This window comes from Coniophora puteana (assembly GCF_000271625.1).
Source record: "Coniophora puteana RWD-64-598 SS2 unplaced genomic scaffold CONPUscaffold_14, whole genome shotgun sequence".
NCBI lineage: Eukaryota > Fungi > Basidiomycota > Agaricomycetes > Boletales > Coniophoraceae > Coniophora > Coniophora puteana.
The window spans coordinates 814,671-835,983 of NW_006913066.1; the positions used below are offsets into that span (position 1 = coordinate 814,671).

Genomic DNA, 21,313 nt, shown 5'->3' on the forward strand with positions numbered 1-21,313 from the left:
GGCGGGTGGTCAGCGCCCACTCCTAGCCCATATTCAGCACCCACGCCTGGCTCATATTCAGCACCAACGCCGTTCAGCGACGAATGGTCAGCCCCTACACCCTCTGGGCCATCTTGGGCCGACTTCGAGACCACGCCACAGTACGATGCTGCTGCAAGTGCTCCTGCGCCGGGCCCATACGTCGAAGATAGCCCTTCAAGAGAAAACTCTCCACGCCCTATGGACATCGACGGGTCGCAACTTCAGACCGCGAACGCGCCAACATCGACAGCAGCCCCCTCAGAACCCAAACCCTCCGTCCCCCTCGCCGCCCTCATGGACGCCCCACTAGAACCCTCAGGCTCAGCCCTCACATCCATCGACGCGCCTCATGGCGTCTGGCTCGCCGTGCGCGGCGCCGCCAGCGCAGGCGTGCACATCCTCGAATTCGACCTAAACCTGTCTCTGAACGTCAGCCCGCTCGCATTCCGCGTCCTCGCTCTCCCCATGCCCGACTTCTCCGACCTCCACTCCCGCCTCTCCAGCATCACCGACGCAGCAGCCGCGCGCTCTGCACTCGCCGCCGTCGTAGACGGCAGCACTGACGATGGCGCGTGCAAGTACAGGTGGCCAGGCAGACTCTTGATAAACCTGAACAAGGAACAGGGACACCGCGCGTGGACCGTGCGCGACTTTGTACGCCGTTTTCAGAGTTCTGGGCCTTTCTGAAGAACGCTAACAACCGTCGCTTACAGAAAAACGGACAGCCGCTGGACGTCGGCCCCGCGGTCCGCCCGGGCCGAAATTCTCTCCGCCTCGTGCAGCTGTGCGACCTGTCCAAGTGGGTGTTCCTCCTCTGCACCGCGCCCGCGTCCTCGCCCTCGTCCTCCCGCTCTACACCCAGCTATGAGAAGGAGGAGGAGGAGAAAGGCGCTACGTCGTCGTCAGGGACTGCCGCAGCGCCGAGCCTGAAGCGCGAGTTCGAGAACATCTCACGGACGGTCATCACGAGCGAAATGATGCGCGCGTGTTGGCCTGGTGCTGCTCGGCCACAGACCACCGCTTGTGAGATGTGAGGAGCTTGTGCGCTGTGTTTTCGGCTTGGGGTATATATATGTACATGTGCTTTGATTTCTCTCGCCTCATCTTTTCTGGCTGTTGCTGCATCTACCGCGCATTACTACTTTACCCTACCCGCTCTTAAACGTATTGCCTATGAGGAAGGAAGACTGGCATTGTATTCTATCTAGCATATCAACATCGTCGTAACGCCTGTGGGCGACGAATTAATTAGTAAAGAGCGCACATCTGCGCCTCTCGAAACCCCGATAGATCCATAAAAGCACGAGAAAAAAAGCAAGTATAAACTCAAACCCTCTTGAGAGGGCCAGCGGGACTGATGCTCATCCCGCCAAACGACTCGCCCAGCCCGTCCGCAACGCCCTCTCCGTCCCCATTCTCATGTGCACTAGCACCGTTGGGCAGTGGAACACCCGGGATGTTGATCGTCGGCACGCCAAGGCTGACACCGAGACTCATTGGCTCGCCACCTGGGATGGCGGCAAAATCATCATCATCGACGCTACTTGGATGGTGCGCTCGCTCCCCCGCGTCGGCTTCGTCATCCCCCTCCTCGTCTTCGTCCTCATCTTCATCTTCGTCGTCGATAGCCACGGACGCCCACTCGCGGTATACACTTGCGATGTACGGCGCCGAGCGGGGAAGCTTGTATGGGTCGAAGGGGAAGAACGAGTTGAGCTCTGCGTGGTGGTGCGACGTATTGAATGCGAGCCCGGGGATAGTGGTGATCATAGGCTGCGGCTGAGACGCGGGGTGCGCAGCGGAAGAGGACTGCGGTTGGGTGGGGGTCTGCTGGGAGGCGTACTCGGAGCGCTTGTTGGCTTCGAGGATGGAGTAGCAGTAGATGAAGTCGGTCGCCTGCGCGACGCGCGCGAATTGCTGGACGACGCCTGGGGAGCAGACCTATGCACGAGCATCGATCCTGGTGGTCAACGGATGTGATGATGTGAAGTGAGGGCTGTAACACACCTTGAGCGGGTTGAGCGGCGACGTAATCGCCCTCTGCACGATACCTAGCTCGGGCATCCAGCTCCCCTTCCATCGTGCTCCCGTTCCCCCTCTCCGCCCTTCTTCCCTCGCACTCTCACCCTCGCCTTCTCCTTCGATCCCATCCTCACGTAGATCCCGCCACCGGAAACAGAAGATAAGAAACACCGCTTGCGTAACCGCATAGAAAACCGTATGATGCGCCATCCCAGGCATCTCCCCTCCCGCCGCGATCGTCGCCTCCACCCACTCCAGATGCGCCGCCAAAAACCTGCACAGCACACCCGTCACCTCCCTCGCCCCGTCCCTGTCCACAAATGTCGCTCTCGAGACGAATGACGCGATGTAGCTCGCAGCTACAGCGCGTGTCACAGCTGGCACACTCGTCCCTGTGCCTGCGCCTGCGCCCGAAGCTCCAGCCCCAGCCCCGGAGGACGCGCCATAGAGCGCCTTCTCGACGAGCAGGCCCTGGAAGAGGTCCGCGAACTCGGGCGAGAGCGATGTGTACCAGAAGAGGAGGAACTGGGTGTAGCGGGACTTGAAGGTATGCAGGATCGTACGGTCGAAGATCCCCAGGAGGGTGTGGAACTGTGCGGTGCGGAGGGCATGGGAGTGTTCGGCGTCGAGCGGGGATGCGGGGCGGGGGGAGTCTGCTTCCTTTATTATGGTGTCTGGATTGTGGCCGTTGACGGTAGCGGTGGTAGCTACTATTGGAGTGGCGGTGATGGTGCTGCTGACACTGTTTGTTCGTGCGCGCGAATGGTGGGTGATGGGGGTATCAGGGAGGGACGGCAGAGGTGGTAGCGGAGAGGATTCGGGCGGAGAGGATGACGAAGGGGATGGCGGATGATCTGCGGCAGTGTGAATTTTGCTGAAGTGATCGAAGATGAGTTTGAGTATAGCGTCGAGCTTGCCAACCATGGCGTGGATGTGCGCGGCGTCCGTCGTGAGCTCCGGCCCATCCGAATCGGCGTCGTCCTCATCAGATGAGATGTCGTCGAAGTCGCCTGTATCCGAACCATCTTCTGAATCGGAGTCAGAAGCATCCTGCCCAACGATGGTGTCAAAGGGGTCCAACTCAAAAACGTCGCCGTAGCCTTGCTGGTCTTCGAGTTCTTCGAGCTCTTCAAGTTCGACCTGGATCTCTACCTGCGGTAACCTTGAGCCCTGTACAAGCGGACATGGCTATATGCGATATACGTACATCGACTTGAATTGCTCGTTCTATAATAGTGGCCAATATGCGGTCTGCGAGTTCAGCGCAGTACTCCATAATTCGTAAGATGTTGCGGATGTAGGTTACATGAGCAACCTGTGGTTGGCGCTTGTGAGGGAAGTTGCGGACGAGTATGGGTTGGAGTGTATTCGGGAGCGTAGGGATGAGATTGAGCAAATGGTTGAGCAGGTAATGGAGACGGTCGTACACGACCCTCCGAGTTATCGGACTTGCAGAAGAATTAGCGTCTGCGACGTTGATGGCTTGTAGACCAGACTCTGCGATGAGGAAGCGTCAGCCATGCGTTCGCAACGTCATAGCTCCTGGGAAGATACGCACGATGGGTGAAGCCCTGGGCGATCCTAGCGAGGACGAGGGAGAGGTATTCTGGCCTGGCGCTTAGGAGCATGCCAATGAACATGGTATATGACTTTACAAAGGCGGCATCCATCGTTGTCCAGGGCATGTTGACGATTGCTTCGACGAGCGGAGCGTGGCGTCGTTCGAGGCGCGAGAGAACATGGGAAAGGGCGACGAGCCAGAGACGAAGTTGAGAGGCGGGTACGGGTGCATTGCCTGAGAGGTTCTTAGGACTGAATTGGTCGATGAGGTCGTCGAAGCCTTTGCTGTCGCCCTGTGTATCGAGCATATATCCGTCGAGATCAATTTACTCGGTGATCGCGTGAGAGGATCGACGTACGTTGAGTCTGTCCTGAAGAGCCTTGTTGATGTATGCGAGGTACATATCTTTCTTGAATTGTTCATCCTGCTTTATCCGAGAGTTGGTAGCGATCGGACGGGAGGTGAAGAGCGGGGAGGAAGGGTCGGCGCCAGCAGACGGTGACTTGGCCTTTGGCTTTCCCGACGATGCTGATTTTGCGAACTTTTCGAGAGAAATTTTGGAGGGGGGTTCCATGTATCTCGTCGCTGAAGGAAGAGGACCAGCCTTTGGAGGGCGGCGGTTGAACTGGGATCTTGTCGAGTGCGGGTCCATCTTTGTCCCTGTCCAAGATGACTGCAGCTCGACAAATATTTACGGCATCAATTCTTGCCGGCTCTGCGGTTCCGAGTCCGCCTCTCATTCAGGCATTGTTTTCTCACGCTTCAACACCGCTGCCAACGGTGTCCTCGCGCGACGTCCCGACCCATCCACAAAGTCCACTCCACCCAACCATGTCGACGTCCCCGTTCACGTCGGCCCACCGACTCTACGTCAAGTCTCTCTACAGGCGCATGCTCAAGAATGAACTCGACTGGGTCATTCGCAGAGACATCTGGAGGGGTCGCGCCATGCTCGTCAGAGCCGAGTTCGAGAGAAACCGGTATGTGCTATACGCTGTCTTTCTCGTGCTAATGCCTCACAATCCTGTGCCTATAGGAACGTCCATAACCCCCGTGAGCTGGCCGAGATCCTCGAGAAGGCTGAGGCAAGCCTGGCCGACAAGCTGCACCCCGACCCTTTCATCCGTATGCATACAACCATCCCTACTTTTGCTTCACGCTCTCATGATCTTTCCAGCACCAATGATGCCCGGCGGCACAAAATGGTATGCACCTCCACATCTCCCTTCTGCTTTGTTCCTCACTGCTCTCATCTCGACGCAGGGAGCGGAACCTCCCGGTATGTGAACACTCTCGTGCTCCCAACCTGTGTGCTGACCTGTGCCTAGCCCACCATCGCCCCTCTCTACGACCACGAATCCGCAGCACACCATTAATGTACACTCGTTGTCCAGTTATTCGCAAAATAGAAGCTTCTCCGCTAGACTGTTTTGCGCATCATCGCTTTGATGAACGTTCATTTGCGTGGACAGTGGGCATACCCCGTTCCTTCGGGAGTCCATTACGCCTTGTGAGATGATGTCCAATGCACATCCCAAACCCAGAGCACCCTTGCGCTGTTCCCCGGGTCAATGAGCCCGCCAGCCCGGAATTATCAGTGTTTTGGGCACCACTTTGGGCACCACTCAAGTTCCCACATCACCGTCGTCACCTTTGGTTCCCAGTGATGATGCGAATTTCTCGCCTTTTGCACACGTTCGAACATTGTCATAGCATTCTCGTTTCAGATTGATAATGTATCATCACCATCAGGTCCACGACCTTTCCCTCTTAGGGTTTTAGAACGCAAAGACTCGATCATACTCTTCCCCCTTTCTCTCACGACTAGAAGCTCATAGAGACGGGACCCCATCCCAGTACGTTATGCTTTCATATCGCGCCCTCCACCCCTGCTCTTTAATTACTGCGGGATGTCGGGTTCTCAAGGTCTACAGACGTCAAAGGTTCGTGCTCATCGTCATCGAGAGCGGACATGATCCTGAAAGCAAGATGCGCAGTACTTTAACGGTGAACAATGCCATCTGCCTCGTTGATAGATGCTCACCTCTGCGAGTAAAGTCGCAGCGGCGGCTATTTTGGTGGGCATTCCCTTGAGAGACCATCAACGTCAACTTATGTAGACATTAGCTCCAGGATTATTGCCTCACATTAGACTCAGAAGTACGCGACGTTTTTAAGTGCATCATTTGTCCCCGTGACGCATATAGAGCGCACCAGGTTCGCTGGGCTGCAGAAAAACGGTGGTCATTCACTCGTGCTGCGTTCACGATCGCTCGCTATATTCCTTTCATTGGCGCGAGCCTAACTCTAGCAAGTTGGTGCTGTCTATACGTGTTCCATGGCCGTGATGCTCACCTTCGACAGAGGTGTTTGGTGTTATGGGTAATGTAAGTCATTGACGCTTATGCCCTCTTGAGTATTGTATCACATCTATTCCGTAAAGCAACCAGACTGCATCCTTTTGTGGAAGACAGAAGTTGGTTCGTTGTCTTTGTTCAAGACGGAGACGGTGGCGTTCGCGTGCTCATGCACAATTGTTACTCGCAGCTTTCCACTTCCTCGGCATTGTGTCTTCAGAGTGTCTACTTACTTTTAGGGTCTACGTCCTGTACGACTGCAACAGGCGTCTGATCTGCAGCCTCGCTGGTCTCGGGATAGTAGGAGCATTCCCATGAACTCTCCTTAAATACTAAACATCTATTCGTAGCTCATGCTGATTGCCGCGCTCATAGCGAGCCTTGCGCCGTTCGCCTCGATTCACGGCGCAGGTAGGGTCCCTTATGTAGTGTCCCATCCGATTAATGAGGCGTTCCCATCTATGTGGGAAATCAGACCAGCACAGCCCTACGTTGTGTGTTTTTGAGGGATCACGCAACAATGCCCTCCCATTCGCGGCTCTCTTAGTCTACGAATTAGGTATGGGTTTCTTTCGTTCAAGAGCGTGCGAAGGCTGATATAAAGCAGTACTTGCTCTGATCCTCATTGCTCGGAGGTGCACGTACAGCGGGCCTATCAGCAGATTTCTGGCGCAGCTGTACAACGATGGATTGTTGTATATGTTCCTCATTATATGTTAGTGGCTCTCTACGCTTCTTGTCATGCTGCCGTTTTATTAACAAGCGCATTTGGCACAGCAATCTCTACAGCTAATATCATCGTCGACCTGTGCATGCCGGTACGCCCACCCCCAAAGCTAATTTCAAACCGCAAGCTAAAGTAGACACCCAACGCTACCATCTGATATGTAGCTGGTGTACAGCGACCTGCTTGATGCGTGCGTAATTCTTCCCGAGGGATAGATTCATCTGATTCATATTCCTGATTAGCCCCCAGGTAGTCGTACACTGCATCCTGTCTTGCCGGATCTTGTTCCGTATGCAGGATAGTGGACGAGATGGAGCCTTTATTGGATACACGAGTAGCGTTCTATGACAAGGTCTCATTATCCACACGCCTCAAGGATGCGCCACTTCTGAACTTAGACTCAGATACTTGTTTATGTTCTCGAGATGTATGTAACGTGCACTTAGTCATCGGAATTAGGCACATTTCAGAAGGCTCGTCATGATAAATGGTTACAATGGGGGCGGGCAAAGCCCGCTCCCATATTGGACTAGCTCGGACCCTTTTCACTGACACAGTCCCAAAAAACGGTAATTCGGGATGCAGAACATATGATATAACAACTGTTGAAGTGCTCAAAGTGTAGCTGCTAAGCATTGCTATAGTTCTCAGAGAATGGATTTTCAATAAACGGTGTTGTAGGCTTCATATCAACCAAAAATGCTAAATCTTCCGCCAAACTTTGATGAATCACTGCGCTCTTAATTCCTCTTTATCGACTCACTCGATTGCTTTAAATTTCAGGATCTGAAATCCTTGGACAAATTTTAATAATTCACAGAATTAGATTTTGTATTTTCAATCTCCTTCAATGCTACTCGAGATCTTGTGTCCCATCTCTCAACGATAAGGGCTGGGTCGCCTTCACGTCGCCCAATACGGAAACATAGTCTAAGCGAGCGCACGCTTGGGGAGCGGGCTTTGCCCGTCCCCAGTTACAATAGCACTAGCGCCATCAGGCGAATCGTGGGCCATACATGATGTTCGGTATGATAGATTCTCCCACCCGTCCGCTCCAGGCTTTTCATACCTTTCAGTAGACCTAGGCCCGACTTTCCATAATGTCCACACCCCGAGAACACGTTGTATTCCCACACGTACAGGCATTCGGCATGACCAGTGTCGCCGAGGTCGCCGACGAATATGTATAGTACAAGAAAGCCATATTTTGTACCGGAGGCTTAGAGGTCATGATCATGATTCTGATGTGTCGAGTGGGCAGTATCGTGTAAAACCATCCTTGAAGTATTTGCGTTACCATGCTTGTCCATGGATTCGCAAACGGTCCAAAACGCATGAACTCAATCATGCCCGCGAATGTTTCTCTCACAGTCCAAAGGGTATATAGACAGGCCTTGTGCAAACACACCGCACATTTCACCGTCGTTGCCGTGCAGAAAGAGGATGATCAGCCTTCAAGGGTTACAAACGTCTAAAGTCCGTGTGTTTCCTCATTATCATGACCACCATGCTGATAATTAAGATACGCAGTACTTTAATGGTATGTGATATCGATGCTGTCTATTATCTTCATCAACATGAGCTTATATTTATGGGTGCAGTCGCAGCAACGACTATAATGGTACGTGCAGCCATAAGAAGTTACAACCACTAACCTAGACCGGTCTTAGCTGCACGACTATTGTCTTACATTAGATTCTGAGGTACAGTATCATCACTGACTGAACATCTACCATATTATTTATGCATAGCATAATCAAGATTAGATGGGTGGCGAAGAAAAGCTGGTCTCCAATTAGGATTCTATTCACCATCTCCCGCTATATACCTTTCGTGGGACTTGCTCTGACTCTTGGAAGTCAGTGCTCATTCCCTCCCATATACTTGCCGCTCACCCCAACACCACCCTCTAGAGGCATTTGACGTTGCAGCCAGTGTGAGTCATTATATTTCGTATTTACTGGAGGTGTGGTATCAAACTTGTTTTGAGAAGCACACAGGCTGTTCTGCTTTGTCACATGCCGAATACGGTTCGTTGTTTTCATGTAATAATAGGCCTCACACGAAAAACTGACGGATGTTTGCCATTCATAGCTTTTCACTTCGCAGGCATCGTGGCGTCAGAGCTTCTACTGATTTCTCGACTCTTCGTTCTATATAACTGCAATAGGCGCATACTTTTGGGTCTGCTAGGCTTCGGAGTGGTAGGGACTTTCTTATAAATATATCGGGATTTCTTGCGCGACTAAACATACCCTCTTAGGGAATGCTAGCAGTCGGGCTGATTGTGAGCCTTGCGCCATTTACCGTGCTTCCCGGTGCAGGTATGAGTTTCTACTCATTGAAAGTCTCAGGTCATAACATGCATGCTTATGTACTAAACAAGTCCAACCGAACGCTTCAATGTGTTTCTTTACACAGTCGCGTGATAACGCCCTGTTGTTTGCTCTTCTCTTATTATTTGAATCAGGTCTGTAGTTCCTGACAGCCGGAATGAGCGCTATCTGACATATTCAAAATGCAGTTTTGGCAGTGCTGCACATTGCTCGGCGGTGCACCGATCATAGACCTGTCGGTAGCCTCCTGGCAAGACTGTACAACGACGGGCTGTTCTACATTGCTCTAATAATGTGTGAGTCGTCCTTAGTTCTTTCCTTACTGAACTGATGCATGCATATCAGCAATATCCGCTGTCAATGTAGTCGTGGACCTGTGCACTCCCGTACGTCGCCATCTTGCTCGTAAATACGTGAGTGAGCTGCAGGCTAATCTAGGACGTTTGTCCGTACCCTCTGATATTCAGTTTGCATACAATGACTTGCTTGATGCGTGCGTTTTTCACCGCCTCGGAGGCATTAACAAGGGCCAGATAATTCTTATGCTTATTCCCTGACAGACCTCAGGTCGTCGTGCATTGCATTATGTCATGCCGGATCTTGTTTCGCCTGCAGGACAGCTCTTTGGAGGGGAGGGGCCGAATAGGTTGATCCTACAAACAGCGTGATATGACACAGGAACAGCTGTATCTCAGTTGGGGACACGAGCAAGCCTAAGGCCTAAGGGTCATATAACCATTCGCAGCTTTCAACCATACGTTGATTTCTTCTTATATGCCTTGCAGCCTGAACAGTATGTAACATATCCTGTAATTTGTAAGGGTACTCCTTTGACATATATCATCATTGTCAGGGGAAACAATAGATTACTGAGAGAGCTGTTGTTTGCAGTGCCAATGTCGAGGTTTAAGTAAGTCTGCAGGGACCACATTCTCTTTGTATGTATCGGCCCAACATGCGTACAACGATGCCATAGATGTGGTACATTGATTCCGGGCCTACCTGGCATAATTGCGGAACGACAAAATCGCGTATAAAATCTAGTGTTTTCCAACATGCGGTGGTGAACAGGATTCGGATTGACAACTCGGGTCTCAAATTTGAGGCACTGTCTAAATTAAGGCATGTGCTCTGACTGCAGGATACTATGAGATGTCACAAGGGCGAACATACACTGGACAATGCATGTGTAAGATGGCCTAGAGTGATATAACCAGACATGGTGCTCCCTTGGCAGTGTTTTGTGGGCACTTTCATCAGATCCTCGACAGGGAAGCTACAGCAAGAACTCGGAGTAATCGGAAGACGCGCCGAAAAGCAGGCTTCCTTTGGCCGCGTGGCACAACGCTAACCGTGCTGTCTCAGATCACAGAAGACGAAAAAGGAAAAAGGCGAGGCAAACAACGACAAATGACCTCGGGTCAAAAGGTTAGTTATGCGAATTATTAATTATCAGGGCCATCGCTCCTTCTCCGGTTCTTCATTTCGTAGGCAATCGCGTCTATCATCCTGTGAACATAACACAAAAGCCATCACCATCCAATTGTCATCGTATCCGGCAATCGCTGCTTTCAAAACATCCCTGACAGGGACGATTATTTCTCGGCTGGGTGTTGCATGGTCCCAGCGCATGGGCCCTGTCAAAATGCACAGCAGGCTGGTTATTGGTAGGTTGTGCTGGGACCTGCACACGAGTATTCAAACTCAAGCGTATAAAGCCCTGCCTGCTCCTCACGGGCCAGCAGTTTTAACCCAGCCTCTTCCTCCTCGTCTCTTGTTCTTTTACATTGCCACACACAAACCATCCACGCTCGTCGTCGTCAGGCGTAACTTGTAAGTGAGACATGTCGCTTAAATTCGACTCCGCTTTGAAACTCAACGGTCTAAACATCAGCATACAACATGGGCAACGGATTATCCAAATCTCACCGTCGTCGCTCCAAGGTTCTGCTTGCAGCTGTTCCGACTCAGAATTCCCCGCCGCCGCCTTACTCGAAGGATGTTCAGACCGCTTCTCCGACTCTGGTGTATGTGCCTCCGCCATGGATTACGGAAGATGCGCTAGAGACGTTGAGGATCTACGACACGGTGATCATTGTCGATGACTCTGGTTCCATGCAAGGAGAGCGATGGAAGGAGGTTTGTGTCTTTGTCTCATTCATATTTGAGTCTTCAAATACGGTTTCTGACTGTCTGTTCCTTAGGCTGGTAGCGCGTTGGCTGAACTCGCAGAGGTTGCTGCTTATTACGACGCGAACGGCATCGACATCTTCTTCATAAACAGCAAGACCCGCGGTGAGGGCCTCAAGGTTTGTCATTCCACACGCTTTCGATTATTGCTCAGCGGTGCAGACTGCTGAACTATGCATCTCGCAGGACCCCAACCAGGTCCGGAAGATCTTCGACCGGGTTGTGCCGACGTCTAATACCCTGCTCGGGATGGTTATGCATAGACACCTGAAAAATTATGTCAACAAAATCGAGTCAGATCTGCAGACAAGAAGATGTGCGCTCGATGATAGTGGAGTCAAGCCGGTAAACTACATCATCATCACCGATGGGATGCCAAGTGAGCAGACATGTCTAGTTATGCCCCAGCGATATTTCTGTATACTCATAGATTTTCTTCACTTGCCAGGTGATCCGGAGGAACTCGAAAACGCGATTGTCAAATGCGCCCAGTGGTTGGACAAACACGAGCAGCCGCTCAATCAGGTAGCCTCTACATCTTAAGGATTCACAAGTACACTAACGATACCCTCCAGCTCGGCATACAATTCGTGCAGGTAGGTAACAGCGGGTCTGCGGCAGAATACCTAGAACACCTGGACACTGCCCTCAAAACTGAGTACAACATACGCGTAAGCAGCACTTTTTAGAGCACGAATGTTCATTCTTCTAACCAGACTTTGATAGGATATGGTTGACACTGAGCCCTACAGAGATGGTAGCAAGGATAGCAAGCTGGGTGCTGAGCGGTTAATCAAGATTTTGCTTGGTGGTATTAACCGACGTGTGGACGTGAAAGGCGGGGCGGCTCTGTCAGAGCAAGATAATTGACGAGTGGAATAGAACTGTTGGGTGTTCGAAGAGAAACACGTAATAAATCGAACGTCGTCACCCTTTACAAGTGAGAGGGAATTATAGTCAACTTCTCGAGAATCGTGCTTCGTGACAGCTCATCGTGGTCTACGCTTGATGCTATGTGCCGCTGCATGTTGGTGACCACCAAGAAAATTGGAATCATCCGCGAGCGTCAAAGCGGCTGCGAATTTAAAATAGCGCTGGATGTGACCACGCCCAGATGTCGCGTCGATCGACGTGGTGATAGTTGGGCGCAAGTTGGGCGTTAGATAACACTTGCAATTTGCGCCAGAAAAAATGCGCTCGACGCGATAACGGAAAAAGTCCCGATATGCGGACTTGAAAACACGTCATCAGTTTTGCCATCAGAAGCCTTGAAACATAGAGATACTCTCCAAGTTGTGCGAGCGAGCTAGGAAAGTAAAGGTCAAAGTAAAGATGCTTGAACGCGAAACGCGAGATACGGGGCAAAGCGAGGTGTTTGAATGGCAAAGGTGCCGATCACTGATCGTGTCAAGCGCGATTGAATTGGAGGAGTCGAGACGCGCTTCCTTGTTCTTCTCCATGAATATCGGGAACCTGAGAACGGGTATATTTATCTCCCCGCTCTGGGGAGCGCAGCACGTTCTTTTCTCTCATCCCTTCCACCTCTCCCACTTTCGCCCTCATCATGAGGCCCTCCTCGCTCTTTACCATCGTTCTCGCAGCCGTCCTTGTGAGCGCTGACCGGCTCACGTTCCGTGGATGTCAAGACAAGGTCAAGGAGAGCCTCGTTTCGCCCCCGCGTGGATGGGTCCAGCACGCCCCGGCTCCACAGGACCAAATCATCCGCCTCAAGATTGCGCTCGCCCAACCCAGCTTTGGCGAGCTCGAGGAACACCTACTCGCCTCGAGCGACCCGGCTCACGAGCGCTATGGCATGCACTTGTCAAAGGAGGACGCTCACACGCTTATGGCGCCCAGCCAGGATAGCATCGACATCGTCAGCGAGTGGCTTTCAGAACATGGGATTGGGGAAGAGTATCTCCATCGGTCGGCTGCGAAGGACTGGATAACCATACATGTGCCTGTGAGCTTGGCGGAGGACATGTTTAACACGGTGCGTCGCCCTTTCGTCTACATTTGATGACGCGTCTTATGTCCCTGCGCAGCAATTCCATGTCTACAAACATGTCGAGTCTGGCGACACCTTCATCCGCACGACCCAGTATAGCCTTCCCTCCGTCTTGCACGATCATGTCGACCTCGTCCAACCCACGACAATGTACGCGCGTTTCAAGCCTATGAGCAACACGCTCCACTTCATGGGAGGAATCACCCAGGAATTTGAGTTCTCCGCGGTCACTGGCAGCATCACCGGGCCCGCAGGCAACGCGATAAACGCAACGTGCAACTACGAGATTACACTCGACTGTCTCCGCGAGCTGTACAACGTGGGTAGCTACACCCCGTCGGGTACAAGCGGGAACAAGCTCGGTATCACGGGGTACTTGGACGAGTACGCAAACTTTGAAGACTTCCAAAACTTCATGAAACTTGAAAACCCTGCCGCAGTTGGATCGAACTTCTCGGTCATTGCTATCAATGGTGCGTTATCCGGCTATTCGAGATCGCCTTGACGTAAAAGCTCATGTTATCGTAGGGGGACAGAATAACCAGACGCTTTCCGCAGCTGGTCTCGAAGCCAACCTGGACGTCCAGTTCGCGTTCGGCATGACACACCCTACACCAGGCACTTTCTACACCACCGGCGGAGCACCTCCTTACACCCCAGATAAGATGGAACCGACCAACACCAATGAGCCTTACCTTGACGTCTGTGTCTCTTGCCATCGTCTTCAGCGTGTACTAACATTTTGTAATTGGCACAGTGGCTCGACTACATCATGAACCAGACAGACATTCCTCAGACGATCTCTACTAGCTACGGTGATAACGAGCAGACCGTACCTCCAAGCTACGCGGACCGCGTGTGCAAAGGTTTCGCTGCTCTTGGTGCGTATCTCCGTCTTCATATATCATGTAGTACACCTCTGCTCACGATGAATTCGTTTCGTCAGGTTCCCGCGGCATCTCGATTCTTTTCTCCTCTGGCGACGGCGGTGTCGGAGACAACGACGAGGACCCCTCGACTACAAACTGCACTGCCAACAACGGCACCGATGCCACCACTTTCCTTCCTAGTTTCCCTGCTAGCTGTCCTTAGTACGTTCGTCTCCTCCTACACAATGCGGTTATTGGTTTACCTTGTCGGTGATAGCGTCACCTCTGTCGGCGCAACCGTGAACGTCCCAGAGGTTGCTGCCAACTTCTCGGGAGGCGGGTTCAGCAATTACGTAAGCTTTATGTTTAGAGATTATGCCGACGGGTTCAAGTGCTTATACTTCTCGCACCTAGTTTGCTCGCCCTTCATACCAGGATTCGGTCGTGAAGGGATACCTATCCTCCATCGGCTCCGAATATGCAGGGCTGTATAACTCGTTCGTCCCCTCCCTATATTCATGTTCACGAATACCGACATAAACCTTTATAGAACCGGCCGAGTACATTTCATACCCTTCCCTGTCATTTGAGACGCGCTAACTAACCCCTCCACAGGCCTACCCCGACGTTTCCGCCCAAGGCGTCAACTACGTTATCATGTACAGAGGCGCGCCGACCAACGTCTCCGGCACGTCCTGCTCGTCGCCCGCGTTTGCGAGCCTTGTGTCGATGCTCAACGACGCGCGCCTCCAGGCCAACATGTCCACGCTCGGGTTCCTCAACCCGCTCCTGTACTCCCGGGGTGTCGCTGCGCTCAATGATATCACCGAAGGGAGCAATCCTGGGTGCGGGACGAAGGGGTTCAAGGTGCGTATTTTTCTCTCTGTCTGACATGTGCACGTTTGCTCATGCGGTTTTGATTGGTAGGCGACGAAGGGATGGGACCCCGTCACGGGCCTCGGTACGCCGAACTTTGGCAAGCTGAAGGATCTTGTGCTGGGGAACTCGACGCAATGACTGCCCAGCGGGGCTCGTGCTCGCGAGCCCTACCTTTACCGGGTGATATACACCGGCTTGGCGGGTGTTGGTGTTCCTTTGTTGTTTCTCGGACTCGTGTTTTGAGTAAATGTATATACGTTATTTACCGATAATTCGACGGACAATTGGTTTTACTTCGGGTCACAAAATGCATGAATGTGGTGGCGAGTTATATTTCTGCAGTCATCAAGCCGTCGAGTATGCCTCAAACGTGAGTATCTTGAGCTACCTGGGTATTGGGGAATAACTGACATCTACTTCATTTCGGACCAATAAAACCTGTCAAAGTTATCCTCGAACCACATCCTCTGAACTTCATTGAGCTCCGGTCCATCAGATACTGTCAACTGTTCGATGTTATCGCGTATGTCGCATGTGTCTCTGAGCATCTCGGCAGAAAACGCAGTGCACCCTTCGACTTCAAGGCTCTCCATGTTAGAGCAAGTGACACCGCGACTGTGCTTTGATAAGGCATCAAGGAAATCGTCGTTGAACCCTGAGCAGTCCTTGACAGATAAGCTCAGACCTTCCCAGAATCCTACTAGGTACAGCAACGACGGGCCGGAGATGCCCACGAGACGCAGTTCCTCGCCTTTCATGACAGTGTGTTCCTTGACCTCGCATCTCTCGATTATTGTCGACTCGGGAGCCTCTGACATGCAATCAAAGAGCGTCGAGACAAAAGGGCCTTGAATGTTGACGAGCTTGACCGAAGCTATGTTTTCGATCCGTGGATATGAGGCTTTGTGCCCCCATCCTAAATCGTCTGGAGGGGTTGCAACGTCTTCAATCTCGAGGTCAAACGTGTTCACCGCCCTGCTCAGCTCGCTTAGAGCGTCAATGAGATCCAACATGTTCGCGCTCTCGTACTTAGAGTGGGTGTCTGCCGCCGCTCCGTACTTCGTGAGTCGCAATTTGAACTGGTTGCATGGATATTCCGTATCGCAGAGGTAGAGGTCGAAGAAGCTCCTCGCGTCGATCTGGAGCTCACGCAGTTCGGGGAACTCGGGGTGGGCAGTGCATTTCTCATAACGACTCATGTGGTCGTCGTCGTCGTCCACAAATGCGGACGTGTCATCCGTCTCTTGGGATACGAGGCCCAGGCGCGTGAGATTGGGGAGAACGGCACGGTTCAGAAAGCGGCGGCCGATCTCGACAATGGATGAGCGGTAAACTACGCTGATGGACAGAATGGTCACGCGGTCGAAGTGCTGCGACGCGTGTTGCATGATGAATGTCAGCCGTTCGCGCTCTTGCGGAGGAGTAAGAGCGCGAGATGCTGGGTTGCTGAGGGTGACTGGAGTTGGAAGTTCTTTTCAGACGAGTCTGAGAAGAAAGCCTCTATAACGGGAGGGACAAATGTGGACCAATCGATGGCTACATGTAGGTTCTTCCAATACGACCGGTTGTTGGAGAGGACCTCGAGCCATCGACGACAAACGAACGCCAGCGGCTGCGGGAAGGCCATTGTTGACTCACTCCCCGAGTCGGTATCGGAATCAACAACGAGATCGCACTGTTGGTTGACCCAGAAAAAGATACGAAGTAACATCTCTGGCGGAAGTTTCATGATTGGCGAGGACGGGTCGCAATATGTCAGACGGCTGCTGGAAGCTTGTGGCGCTATCCGTTACTTCAGCATGGAACTCATAGCTACTCGGATGTTCCAACTTACCCATTACCAGTTCTTTCAGCTACACCTTCCAGACCTATGAATGGTGACAACAGAGAGAAGAGTGGGTGATAGTCAGGCTCCTACACAGCCGTCACTGAGAGGAGAACAGCTTATCGTAGGGCACGGTAGACTTAGCAGAATCCGCAACAAGTCTTTTAAGTAGCGATTGAAACTCCTGAATCTGAGATTGAAAACACGTTATTGCAGACATATTGCGATTTTCCTAGTACAAAAGGTGGCCGAAAAAGGCGGACCGATGAAAGCCTTTTCTGGTCAGCTTTTGCTGTAAGAAAAGTCGCTGAAAAGTTTAAATTTTCGCCTCGGGGTTTACATTTTGGGGCGGAGGATGGATATTATGTAGTCCAAATTTGGAAATATAACGCCAAATATGATAAGCCGTACTTTTTACCAGCACAAAGTGTTCACAATTGTTGGCCAAAAGAACACCTTTTCCTGACAAAACTCGGAGGTAAAGGCTTTCATCTCACCGCCTCTTTGTCTGGATCTCGTCCCCGATGAAAACGCTGGTGGCCTGCAGTAAGGATTACTCGCCGAATCCGATGCTTGTTGGAGTCTGTCGGTGAACGGACTCAAATGGGATAGTAAATGTCTGCCTTTGACTGATTTGCCAGGGAGCAGCTACTTCGAGGATTTTTCCTTGTTAAGGGGGTCTTCCGTCATCACACGAACACAACAGCATGCCATCAAACAGTCGAATAAGCCTTCTACGTGATTATCATGAGCTACCTAGGTACTGGGAAATAACTGGTATTTACTCCTCCACTTCAGACCAGTAAAATTCGTCAACATTCTCCTCGAACCACACCCTCTGATCTTCATTGAGCTCCGGACCATCATATACTGTCAACTGCTCAATATCGTCGCGTGTCTCGCACATGTGTCTGAGCATCCCGGCAGAAAACCCGGAACACCCTTCGATTTCAAGGCTTTCCATGTTGGGGCAAATGACATCGTCCTCGCCCGTGTCCGTACCCGATAAGGCAGCAATGAACTCGTCATCAAAACCCGGGCAGTCCTTGACGAATAGCCTCAGGCCTTCCCAGCGTCGTACTATGTGAAGCATGGACGGGCCGGGAAAGCCGACAAGACGCAGTTCTTCGCCTTTCACGACAGTGTGTTCATCGACCTCGCATCTCTCGAGCACGGTCGACTCGGGAGCCTCTGACATGTAGTTGAAAAGCATCGAGATAAAGCCTGGGTCTTGAACGTTGACGAGCTTGACTGAAGTTACACCTTCGATTTCTGTATCACAATCGGAGTCTGGGTACATCCGTTCATCTGGAGAGGTTGCAATGTAGACGTCTTCAATCTCGAGGTCAAACGTGTCCACCGCCTCGCTCAACTTGCCCAGCGCGTTAACGAAATCCGATGTGTTCTCAGTCATGTTCTTGGAGCCCGTGTCCGCCGCCGCTCCGTACTTTGTGAGCCGCAATTTGAACTGGTTGCATGGCCATTCCGTATCGCAGAGGTAGAGGTCAAAGAAGCTACTCGCATCGATCTGGAGTTCACGCAGCTTGGGGAACTCGGGGTGGGCGTCGCATTCCCCATACCACCCGGTAGAGTCGGAGTCGTACTCCACGAATGCGGACGTGTCGTTCGTCTCTTGGGACACGAGGTCCAGGCGCGTGAGGTTGGGGAGGACGGCACGATTCAGAAAGCGGCCGATTTTGACGATGGACGAGCGATAGACTACGTTGATGGACAGAAGGGTGACGCGGTCGAAGTGCTGCGACGCGTGTTGCATGATGAACGTCAGCCGTTCGTGCTCTTGCGGGGGAGTAAGAGCACGAGACGTCGGGTTGCTGAGGGTGACGTGGAGTTGGAATTTGTTTTTAGATGAATCTGAGAAGAAAGTCTCTATTACGGGAGGGGCCAGGGTGGGCCAGTCGATAACGACGTGCAGGTTCTTCCAGTATGATCGGTTGTCGGAAAGGACCTCGAGCCATCGACGACAAACGAATGCCAGCGGCTGCGGGAGGGCCGTTTTTGACTCACTCCCCTCGGTATCAGAATCGACGACGAGTTCGTGCTGTCGATCGACCCAGAAAAAGATACGAAGTAACATCTCTGGAGGAAGTTTCATGATTGGCGAGGGCGGGTCACAATATGTCAACCGGCTGCTGCCAGTAGGTTGCGACGCTATCCATTACTTCAGCATGAAACTCATGTCTACTCGAGTTCCTACTTACCCATTACCGGCTCTCTCAGCTATACGTTGCAGACCTATGAATCGTGGCAGCAGAGAGAAGAACGAGTGGTAGTCGTCGAAGAACGAGTTATAGTCGTCGCCGCTCGTAAAATTTCAATGTTGCCAAAAACTTCCGTCCCACGGCATTTACGTACAATCTCTTCTTGCCGCACCCCCTTGAACGGAGTCACTGTCAAGACCGCTTGCTAATGTTGGACAAGTCATCTCAGTCAGCAAATTGGAATGACCAGCTGAAACATGTTGCGATTATTCCTAGCTTTAATGTACATAATAGATCAGGGCTTCCATCACATCAGTAAACTTGAAATTTACTTGTCGCGGCTTGTACAAGCTTGTGCAAGGTTGCTCAAGGCGCGACAAGCCGAAAAAACGGCAAGGTGACAATGCAAGTCAATTTCGGTCACAAGGAGGGCTAATTTTGGCAAGCTAACTACTAACAAGGTCGACAAGGCCGACAAGCGATGACAAGGTCCACTAATCGACATTATCTCTATATTAGATTAGGTTAGAAATCTAGTATGCAAAAGGTTATAAACGTGTAAATTTCGTCATTATTCTGGATGGGTCACTGAAGATGAGCAAAAAGGACCTCGGGGTCGAGGTCCTCTGGGCCGGGAGCTGGGCTGCTGCTCGGAAGGAAGAGTCGCCGACGAGAAGTCTCGAGAGCACCTCTCCTCGTGAACTTTGGCTTCAGAGGAGCCGGAACAGCCGGCAGCCTGGGGTCACCATACTCTTGGCGAATCGTGTACCACTGCTGGTCCGTTAGCTCGAGAATTGATACCTTATAATCATCTGTTGCCGTCTTGTACATATCCTGAGTGAATTCGGGGGGTGTGACTTTTGTCCCTGTCAACCAACTCCTGAACGCGCGCTCGAGCTGTCACTTTATTAGATAGATAAAACCCAGCTTTAAAATTATACGCACAGCGGTAGTTGCCAGGCAAAGAACTCCCTTGGGAGGTCCGAATTCTCCGCGAGTACCCCTAGTGAACCGAAAGAAGTACTGCATGAGGTCGATGAAGAAGCTTGACAGAAAGTGTCCTTCTGGTTGCTACGCAAAGGGGTTAGAGAACGAGAAGGAACAAGCATTTAAATATAGACCACTTACGACGTAGTCCGCTGCTCGTGACCTCATACTACTTTCGATGCAGTGTACAGGAGTGGGTTTGCGATACAGCATTGGGCCATGCTTATGCAGCGCCCAGAGAGCATGAGATCTGATGGCGTCCGGCTTGCCCAAGAACTCCGCAGAGGAATAGAACTTGTCGACGATGCCAAGGGCCTGTTTACCGATGTGCGTACGCTTCTCGTTCAGACGTGCATGACTCTATTCGCATGCAACATTATTGATAAACTATTAGCAAGTCTAAACGAAGACGCACCTTCTTAAAGAATGTGTCCCTGTGACGGACACGATATCCTGAGTTCGGGACGGCAACATCTATGATCTCCTGGACCTGAGCGATCGAAGCTGCACTGATGCAGCAAGTGCCCCATACGTCGATAGCGGCGCCGAAGAACGTGTACAGGGTGGGGATGCACTTCACCTTCCACTCTGCATCAACACGCTCGTAGGCTTCGCGTTGAGTCCGAGTCTCTGTAGTAGGAGCTGCCGGTTTGGACTCGGACTTGACGATAAGTGTAGCGTGTTCGGTGGTTTGCTGGGATTCTGCCTTAGTGCGGGTGCTGCGGTCCGAACGCTTGCGTGCGTTCTCCTTTGTTGTCTGGCCGCGCTTCCCCGCCATACGAGCGGTGTGAACGAGGGAAGTAGATGTCAGATTTACGTCTAGTATTCGACCCTTTACGGCTTTATTGGTTCATCCAGAAGCCTCCTATACGGCGATGTTCCTCCTAGAGGTCTACAAGTAAACATCGCCTTCATACGTCTATTCAGGCGCTTAGTATCCCAGCGGTACCTTAAGCGCTCACGCACTCGTGTGGCTCCGCGTTCATCGCATAGGGCCACGTTCTGCTTACGTAGCCGTTCCACATTACCGTGGGACTTGGACTGCACAGTAGTTACGAATACGGTAGTGACTTCACACGCTCCTGTCATATATATACAGTCGCTACCATGAATATCATCTAAGTCTTCTCTCTCCACCGAACGACTACCATCGTCAGCCTACCAGCTACCAAGCTACTAACTCAACCTTCAACTCTAACTGCCCGGTGAGTTCGCGCTCTTATAGACTTCTAGTGTATACTCGCGATCGTCCTTTGTCAGGTTATGAGCCCCGCGGGGCGCGGCGGAGCCTAGTACCTCAAGGCGGCTTAGT

At 51.8% G+C, this 21,313-nt stretch overlaps 8 protein-coding genes across 8 annotated transcripts; 4 read left to right on the plus strand and 4 right to left on the minus strand.

Annotated features, from left to right (window-relative positions):
* Nucleotides 1-761: 761 nt before the first annotated feature.
* CONPUDRAFT_168921 (RNA polymerase I-specific transcription initiation factor RRN3) lies at nt 762-4,256 on the minus strand (the record flags this gene model as incomplete). Its single annotated transcript, XM_007775405.1, has 5 exons — nt 762-1,962; nt 2,029-3,195; nt 3,251-3,540; nt 3,602-3,896; nt 3,963-4,256. The coding sequence occupies 5 exons, from the start codon at nt 4,254-4,256 to the stop codon at nt 1,348-1,350; spliced, it is 2,661 nt and encodes an 886-aa protein (XP_007773595.1). The 3' UTR covers nt 762-1,347.
* Nucleotides 4,257-4,435: 179 nt separating this feature from the next.
* CONPUDRAFT_130956 (uncharacterized protein) lies at nt 4,436-5,020 on the plus strand (the record flags this gene model as incomplete). Its single annotated transcript, XM_007775406.1, has 5 exons — nt 4,436-4,584; nt 4,641-4,729; nt 4,782-4,809; nt 4,868-4,883; nt 4,933-5,020. 5 exons carry the CDS (start codon nt 4,436-4,438, stop codon nt 4,978-4,980), a joined length of 330 nt encoding a protein of 109 aa, XP_007773596.1. The 3' UTR covers nt 4,981-5,020.
* A 482-nt stretch (nt 5,021-5,502) lies between these two features.
* CONPUDRAFT_84964 (uncharacterized protein) lies at nt 5,503-7,140 on the plus strand. Its single transcript, XM_007775407.1, has 14 exons — nt 5,503-5,547; nt 5,602-5,606; nt 5,658-5,682; nt 5,732-5,764; nt 5,822-5,918; nt 5,969-5,991; nt 6,048-6,084; nt 6,152-6,261; nt 6,312-6,372; nt 6,437-6,520; nt 6,569-6,676; nt 6,739-6,779; nt 6,853-6,878; nt 6,931-7,140. The coding sequence occupies exons 1-14, from the start codon at nt 5,515-5,517 to the stop codon at nt 7,034-7,036; spliced, it is 789 nt and encodes a 262-aa protein (XP_007773597.1). The 5' UTR covers nt 5,503-5,514; the 3' UTR covers nt 7,037-7,140.
* A 3,786-nt stretch (nt 7,141-10,926) lies between these two features.
* Nucleotides 10,927-12,084, plus strand: CONPUDRAFT_158389 (uncharacterized protein; the record flags this gene model as incomplete). Its single annotated transcript, XM_007775408.1, has 6 exons — nt 10,927-11,163; nt 11,229-11,333; nt 11,401-11,593; nt 11,663-11,739; nt 11,790-11,885; nt 11,941-12,084. The coding sequence occupies 6 exons, from the start codon at nt 10,927-10,929 to the stop codon at nt 12,082-12,084; spliced, it is 852 nt and encodes a 283-aa protein (XP_007773598.1).
* A 680-nt stretch (nt 12,085-12,764) lies between these two features.
* On the plus strand, nt 12,765-15,270 carry CONPUDRAFT_84967 (tripeptidyl peptidase A). Its single transcript, XM_007775409.1, has 10 exons — nt 12,765-13,207; nt 13,260-13,695; nt 13,751-13,923; nt 13,980-14,103; nt 14,169-14,313; nt 14,369-14,444; nt 14,506-14,588; nt 14,642-14,651; nt 14,707-14,958; nt 15,019-15,270. Exons 1-10 carry the CDS (start codon nt 12,779-12,781, stop codon nt 15,106-15,108), a joined length of 1,818 nt encoding a protein of 605 aa, XP_007773599.1. The 5' UTR covers nt 12,765-12,778; the 3' UTR covers nt 15,109-15,270.
* A 113-nt stretch (nt 15,271-15,383) lies between these two features.
* CONPUDRAFT_158391 (uncharacterized protein) lies at nt 15,384-16,358 on the minus strand (the record flags this gene model as incomplete). The annotated part of the gene is made up of 1 exon (XM_007775410.1): nt 15,384-16,358. One exon carries the CDS (start codon nt 16,356-16,358, stop codon nt 15,384-15,386), a length of 975 nt encoding a protein of 324 aa, XP_007773600.1.
* Nucleotides 16,359-17,576: 1,218 nt separating this feature from the next.
* Nucleotides 17,577-18,908, minus strand: CONPUDRAFT_158392 (uncharacterized protein; the record flags this gene model as incomplete). Its single annotated transcript, XM_007775411.1, has 1 exon — nt 17,577-18,908. One exon carries the CDS (start codon nt 18,906-18,908, stop codon nt 17,577-17,579), a length of 1,332 nt encoding a protein of 443 aa, XP_007773601.1.
* A 691-nt stretch (nt 18,909-19,599) lies between these two features.
* On the minus strand, nt 19,600-20,779 carry CONPUDRAFT_158393 (uncharacterized protein; the record flags this gene model as incomplete). Its single annotated transcript, XM_007775412.1, has 4 exons — nt 19,600-19,911; nt 19,960-20,085; nt 20,143-20,361; nt 20,417-20,779. The coding sequence occupies 4 exons, from the start codon at nt 20,777-20,779 to the stop codon at nt 19,600-19,602; spliced, it is 1,020 nt and encodes a 339-aa protein (XP_007773602.1).
* Nucleotides 20,780-21,313: the final 534 nt, after the last annotated feature.

Excerpts from the sequence above, each read along its gene's own strand:
- CONPUDRAFT_84967 (XM_007775409.1), top strand. The coding sequence starts at position 12,779 with ATGAGGCCCTCCTCGCTCTTTACCATCGTTCTCGCAGCCGTCCTTGTG. Across the intron at positions 13,924-13,979 it reads CCAATGAGCCTTACCTTGAC|TGGCTCGACTACATCATGAA; the intron begins GTCTGTGTCTCT and ends TAATTGGCACAG. Across the intron at positions 14,104-14,168 it reads CAAAGGTTTCGCTGCTCTTG|GTTCCCGCGGCATCTCGATT; the intron begins GTGCGTATCTCC and ends TCGTTTCGTCAG.
- CONPUDRAFT_84964 (XM_007775407.1), top strand. The coding sequence starts at position 5,515 with ATGTCGGGTTCTCAAGGTCTACAGACGTCAAAG. Across the intron at positions 6,085-6,151 it reads TTTGTGGAAGACAGAAGTTG|CTTTCCACTTCCTCGGCATT; the intron begins GTTCGTTGTCTT and ends TGTTACTCGCAG. Across the intron at positions 6,879-6,930 it reads TACAGCGACCTGCTTGATGC|CCCCCAGGTAGTCGTACACT; the intron begins GTGCGTAATTCT and ends ATTCCTGATTAG.